This window comes from Alligator sinensis, unplaced genomic scaffold (genome assembly GCF_000455745.1).
Source record: "Alligator sinensis unplaced genomic scaffold, ASM45574v1 scaffold7_1, whole genome shotgun sequence".
In the NCBI taxonomy this organism is placed as follows: Eukaryota; Metazoa; Chordata; order Crocodylia; family Alligatoridae; genus Alligator; species Alligator sinensis.
Window position 1 is genome coordinate 5,163,101 of NW_005841843.1, and position 7,187 is coordinate 5,170,287.

Here is a 7,187-nt window from a genome sequence, read left to right on the forward strand (position 1 = left end):
CGGGTTTCCCGGCTGAACAGTGGGAGGAGAAGCAGCCGCGGCGGCCGACCCGGCCCGGCCCCGTGCTCGAGCCTTGGTCCCAGGGCCCGGTGGTGACGGGCTGGTGCCGGCGCCGAAGCGGGCCCGTGTGGGCGGCGCGGGGGCACCCCGGCCCGTCGCATCTCGGCCGAGGGGACCGCGCTCATGTGGGACAAAGTAAAAGGTCTCCCCCCTCCCCCAGCTCTGTTTTTTGGGTGCCCCCCCCGGGGTGTGGGGAGTAGTCTTGTCTTCTCTCACGTTGATACGGTGTAATCAGGAGGTGCTTTGGGTGGGAAGAAAAGACAGCTGCTGCCCAAGTAAGTGGAACTGGACATTTGCAGGTACCTGGCTGATGAGCAAACCTGGAGGTAGAGTTAAGAGCACTTGTCAGCAGCTTATCAACCCACAACCAGACTGGCTCTTTACTAGGATGTTGTTCCTAGAAGTTGACTGTGCGAGTTCTCCTGACAAACCTGCGCTGATTTGGTAGTGTCAGAGTGACACTGTAACTATGATGGTACCAGGAAATATGCGAGGCAACCATCTTTGTGAGTGATATATTTCTTGGACCAATTGCATAGCTGGGATAGACTTAGACAAGCTTTTGAAGAAGCTTCCAAAAGGTAATCTGAAGAAGAATGCATTGCATTTGAAATCCTGTTTCAGTCCATCCCAGCCATGCAGTTGGTCCAGTGAAAGATGTCGCCCACAAAAATCCTTACTTCCGATTTAGTTTTTTCACGGCAAATAGGATCATAGGACAGTAGGGCTGGGAGGAACAGATGCATCCGGCCCTGGATGTGTGTTATAGCCCTGTGCTCAAGACAGACTTGTCCCTCCCAGCCAAGTGTCTGTCCAACCTGCTCTTGAATGTTTTCAAGGATGGCAGTTCCCCAGCTTCTCTCAGCAGCCTGTTTCAATGCTTGACCACCCTCAGTCAGAAAATTCCTCTTACTCTCCAACCTAAATTTCCTCTACTGCAGCTTAAGGCCATTGCTCCTAGTCCTGTCTCCTATGGCCATAGAGAAAAACCCATTTCCATTCCCTCTATACTTGTCCTTCCAGTATTTGAAGATTGTTATTAAATTCCCCCTCAGTCCTGTCTTTTCCAAACTAAGTAACACTAGCTGTTTCAGTCTTTCCTCAGAAATTATGCTTCTCTCATCATTTTTTCTTGCTGTGTGAGGCCCAAAACTGGACACAGTACTCCAAGTGAGGACTCGCCAGTGCTGAGCAAAGCGGAAGAATCACTTCCCTCAATTTGCAAGCAACTCTCCTGCTAATCCAGCCTGCCATTGTTTTGGAGGTTTGGAGGTTTTTTGGCACAAGAGTACACTGTTGGCTTATATTCAGTTTATGGTCTACTATAACTCCCAGATCCTTCTCTGTACTGCTGCAGCCTTGCCAGTCATTCCCCAATTTGTATTTGTATGTGCAGATACTTTGCACTTGTCCATGTTGAATCTCATCTAATTGATTGTGGACCATTTCTCCGGTCATTCTGGATCCTAGCTCTTTCCTCCATAGTGTCTGCAACTCCACTCAACTTGGAGTCATCCACGCATTTGCCAAGTTTGTATTCAATCCCATTATCCAAATCATTAATGTAGCTGTTGAACAGTACTGGATACCTCCTCCCAACTAAACATTGAGCCATTGAACATCGCTCATTGGTATGAGTCTGCTTAACTCACAGCGAGACGACAGCAATTTTCGCAGCTTGGTCGTGCCACAAAGAACCAGTTTTGTGGCCATTTCCCTGCGGCCCCGCCCCTGCCACTTATTGACATAGAGGTATATACTGAATAATAGCAAATTCCATTAAAATAAATTATATAATAGATTTATAACAACATTATCAAAATATTAAATTAAAAGCTCAATTTAAATATATCATAAATATAAATGTATATACAATATGAATTTGAACTATCATAATTTATTATTATACGTAGCATTCTACAAAAAGTAGAAACACTAATTTATACTCACCTTAATAGAAACAATCATTTTAGTTGTTAAATGCTAGCATGCAGCATTTACCAGCAGTTGCAACTGACATTCTCTGTCTCTGCAGTGTGAAGACTTGTCCATTCACACTCAAGTTACTGAATTGGTTGGAACTGTAAGGCATCATTTTGCCAAATTGTAGAGATTTGGAAACCAATCACAAACAGAATCCCAAAACTCAGTTACATTCAAAGGAATCTGGCATTCTTTTACAAAGCTTGTGTAAGCAGCACGTTCATTGTCATGCTTTTTCTGCCATTCTATGATTCAGGGTTTGATATAATTAGCTGAGGGCCAAAACTCAGAAAAGGCACTTGATTTAGGTAAAAAATGTGAACAGCACCAACAGAAGTAGGCAGCTGATTGTTTTAATTGAGGTGGTAGTGACTGATTGATTGTATTTGTGGTACTGATTTAGCTTTGCAGCTATTGCCTAGAACAGTTCTTGTCTGCACTGCTTTTCAGTTTGACTGCCTGAAATGTGTTACAATGCTGTATCTTTGACCGTGCTTATCAAATCCATCAGTTTGTTGTGTGCTTGGTGAATCAAAAGCCGACGCCTTTTAAACCATGTAAGAAGCTTTATGAGCTGTATCACATTTCAGCCACAAACTTAACTTGATCTTCAATGTCACCCTGCTTTGAAGATTGCATAGTTTAAGCATGCACTGTGCGCGAGGTATGACTTTAAGCTCATCACACACAAATTGCTGGTAGTACTTAGTATTCTTTGCATGGTAATGAACGGTATTAAACCATGAATTCCGCCTTGTAAGCACTGGTCCTGGTGGAATTGACACAGTTGCATTTAGATCCCCATTTTGATTGGTTGTGGACTCCCTGTATCGAAGTTTACAGCCTGGACAATAGTTTCATAGTAGTTAGGGTCAGGTGGGACCTGAACAGATTATTTAGCCTGAACCCCTGCCACAGACAGGAATGAATGCTGGGTTCACAAGACTCAATGTTTGAATGCATTTTTAAAAGAGGAAACCAGTCTATCCATGTCAGGGAAATGTGTGCACCAGATATCACTTACTGAAGAAAGAATGAGTGTGTTGTAGGTAATGTGAATTACATTGCGCATCATTCCATAGAGCGCATCAGACAAAGCTTTGCACATATATACATGGCATTATCAGAGAGAAAGCTGACATTTTGCTAAATTCTAAGCCATAGTTTACAACAGACTTCATTACAGCTTGTGCTACATTTGAAAAATTACAGACGTGAGTTGAACCAGCTCTGTTTGAAAAACAGACAGGTCACAGTCTTTCCAGCTCCCAAATAAAATGTGGCTTACATAGTTATCCTGTGCATCTGTTGCTTCGTCTGCCATAACTGAAATTGATTCATATTCTGCCAATGCAGATTTTGTAGACTGAACATGCAATGTAATTACTCCTAGCAGATAATCCTGGCGAAGTTTGTTTGCACATGGGAAACTGCCAACATTTGGTATAGGCTTCTTGAAGTACTCCCTAAGTTTCCCGTTATCAGTTTTTTCTCTCCAAAGGTAGGCTGGTAGCAGTGAATACCTGCACCAGCTGGAATGTAGCTTCTTTTGTTAAACTGGTTTCTGTGGTTCTTTTAAACATCGAAGACATTGTGTCTTGTTTTGTGTTCTGACCTTCAGCTTCTGCAGAAGCCTTTTGCTGTATATACAATTCATGCTTTAAGTGGTGTTCAGTGCTGTTTTTCCTCAATACATCCAGAGTCATGTTGCAAGATGAACAAAACTATTTATTTATTTTTAACAGCCACTTCACTATAGCAGCACACTATATCAGGGAGCTGCTGGTCACCTGTAGACGCCTGCAGATGCTATATTGCTGTAGTGTCATATGTAGACACACCCAGTAACTCAATCACGTGATCTGTGGCTACAGCAATTGTCACATTATCTTTATACTGCAGAAAGCATTGGGACATTCTAAAACAGTGTATTATATTAATATAATGTTATATGAATAATACACTGGGAAGGTTTAGCTTGATTTTGTGGGAAATTGCAGCCAATGCAGTATTTCCTGGCAATCATGGACAATGCTTTTTTCATGGCTTCCATAAAACTGCAAAACAGTGAAGTAGACTCCTACTCATTGAGCACGATGACAACCGGTTATGTATCCATGTTTATAGTACTTTTATCTAGTCTGTATTTCCATAGTTTGTTAAGGAGAATGTCATGGGAGATTGTCAAAAACTGTGCTAAATTCTGTCATGTCCACTGCCTGCCCCCTACCCCATCTACAAAGGGAGGAAATCCTTATAGGAGAAAATCGGATTGGTCGAGCATGATTTGCTCTTAGTGAATCCATACTGGCTGTTCCTGGTCACTTTGTCGTCCTGTAGGTTCTTCTGAATAGAGTCCTTAAAGACCTGCTCCATGATCTTTCCAGATATTGAAATTAGATTGATAGGTCCGTAATTCCTTGGATCCACTTTCTCCCCTTTCTTAAAGATTGGCGCTCTGTTTACCTTTTTCCAAACATATGGGATCTCACCCAGCCTGCAGGAGTTCCCAGAGAGGATTACTAACGGCTCTGAAATTCCCTCAGCCAATTCCTTCAATACCCTAGGGTGCATCCCATCTGGCCCTGCTGACTTGACAGCATCTAGCTTTTCTAATCCCTAACCTGGTCTACTTGAAGGTATTGGTGTCCTTCCCTATATTTGCTGCCAGCTGCATTCACTCACCTGGAAGTTCCAGCATAGATTAATTTATCATGACAAAAAATTGCAATCAAGTGTCAGACGGTGTCTGATTATTTCTGTGTCCCTGACTTCCCTGACTCTACCTCCTCTCATTCTTTCATGGTTGTGCTCTCTTCCAGTGTGGTTGCTTGGAAGGGTGGTGTATCCTGGCAATTCCCATGATACTTACTTGAAGTTCCCAATGTTTTCTTGTGTCAGTCACTGTCAGCACTACCCTTGCTCTACCCGAGGTCAGAACAAAAGAAGAACTGAACAGCCCCATGGACTTGTGGGAGCTGCAAGTGGAATGTGACTGATCTGGGCTACTGCCTGTTTTACTGTTTTGACTGTTGAATAATCAAGTATTGCTGCTGATGCAGGAAGTTTTCAGCTGTCTTTCTTGCTTTGGAAATAAAGGGCCTTTCTTCTTGTGCTTTTCTTAGTCAGAACTTTCCTTCAAGATTTCTTCCAATAGTCTCATATTCTTTTAGTCACCAACTGAAATGTGTGCCTTTCCAGGTTCTTTAGTGTGTGTATTGGAGCACCAGTGTTTACCAGAACTGGAGTCTGATCTCAGTCCCATCCCATTTCTGTTCTTCACCAATTTTTTTGCTTTGGGGTAGGACTCTCAGTCTTTTCTTAAATGCCTCTTATTTTCTGTCTCCTTAATTTTGACCTCACCTATTCTTCACTAAGGGTAGCCTTACTCATGTATTTCATGTCATTTGATGATGTTAGCAGGAGTAAAATATCAGACAATTCCTGTGTAAAGGAGCATCACAACTGGTGGAATGAAGGGGAAGGGGGAGCAGGCAGAGAGGCTAACAGAGGAGCAGTTGGCTGTATGAAATGTGGCCTAGTGGTCATACATACCGTCCCAAAAATGTATTTCCTTACTCACTTGACCAAGTGGGATGCAATTAGAGATATGTCTATCTATCAGATGAAATGAGCATGATCATGACGAATCTTTGAGGGCAGCAGTAGGGAGGGAAGTGGAAGTTTTTGGGCTCCCCCTTCAATAAGGAAAGAAATCTAGACAAGATCAAGATAATAAAATTAAGATGAAGAAAGGGAGAAAGGCACAGGAATCAGCAGGGTGAGAGAGAAGGAAAATGAAAAAAATGCTAAGTTGCTGAATGTCTCAGTATAGTTGGTGCTGGTGGTAGGATGTAGACAGACAACAGGCTCGCCACCCTCTTCAAGACCTTGCAGATTTGACTGACTGTGTGAGGGAAGATATCTCTTTGCCCTAAACAAAGACAATTCTTACAGTCATATTTAGCATTTTACTATGTTCTTTGGATTCTGTGGAAGAGATGCCAACAACTAAGTTCAAGGACAAAGTGCAACTTGCTAAAGAGCTTTAGTTTTTTGTATTTACAGGTGAGGGGAAGCTCTCTAGCACTCAGCTGACCAAAGAGCCCTTGGAGATGAAAGCATGCCCTCATGCATTCACTGCAGCTTCTCATGAGGTGGTCATCAGGTATGACCCTTTACTGACAAGTTGTGTTTAGTGCAGGGCCATGTGTTAAAGGAGGGTGGGGACAAGGTTGCTTTACCAGGACAGCAGTAAAACAAATGGCACTTCCTTTTCCCATTAGTTCTCTTTTGAAAAGAAGCATTTTCACACTCACTCACATGACAGAGTCCAGGCTGGCTGGGTTTTTTTTATGTTGCACAAGGTGGGACCAGTTTGGTTACCCTTATGCCTCTCACAGTGAGGGAGACCATGCTGGCCCTGGCTAAGCCCCAAACAGCACAAGCTTTCTACTGCTGTGTGTCCTGAGGCCGGGTTGCCCAGGCTCCTGCGGTCCTTATCTTGGGTTTGGAGCTCCCTCAAGCGAGCCTTACAACAAGGTTTTGGATTTGAGCAAGTTGTTAGGAGTTTATCCTTTATGCCAAAGGTTTTTTAGTAGTAATCTCCCTATAGTATTTGTGTCAGCTGTTATAAGCAAATACAGAGGCAGCAAAAGTATCTAGGGTAGCGCCTTAGTGTTACTGAACATATACACTATTTGTTTCCTACTTAAGCCTAAGTAATGTAAAGGTGCTTGGCTAGATCCGTGATTTTTCAACCTTTTAAGGCTCAAGACACCCCTTGGAAAATGCCAGCGCTTAGTTGTCACAGGTCAGAATATTTTTGACACTATGGATTCCTATTTGAAATCTCTGGGTTTATCATGTGAATCATGTTTGCACACCTCACAGTGCTAGCAATTTGTGGCACCCTGCAGCACCCTTGCAAATACTGCAAGGCATCCTGCAAAACCCTGGGCTGTATCTTTGGGAAGAAAAGGGAAGAAACAGTGATACACTGCTTGGAAGTGACACATTGGGTCAGCATCTCGGCCTCAGTCATAAACTGCAAAATGGAGTTGCATGTCCACAGGGCATTTGTGCTGCAAAACTGCTGCTGTGTCTAAGCAGTAATGGGAAGGGAGAAGGGTGTATGTGTAGGG

At 43.1% G+C, this 7,187-nt stretch overlaps 1 protein-coding gene across 3 annotated transcripts in view; it reads left to right on the forward strand.

Annotated features, from left to right (window-relative positions):
• Positions 1–11: 11 nt before the first annotated feature.
• The window catches only part of RARS (arginyl-tRNA synthetase), a 38,172-nt gene continuing 30,996 nt past the window's right edge, over positions 12–7,187 (forward strand). Inside the window, exons 1-2 of one of the 3 annotated variants that reach the window (XM_014520778.2) lie at positions 12–202; positions 6,112–6,211. Coding sequence is in view for 1 of the 3 variants with exons in the window: in XM_006015704.3 (XP_006015766.1) it covers positions 184–195 (12 nt within the window). In the remaining 2 variants the exon portion in view is untranslated. The remainder of the gene's footprint in view (positions 203–6,111; positions 6,212–7,187) is intronic. The other 2 variants (XM_014520781.2, XM_006015704.3) reach the window with 2 other exon arrangements.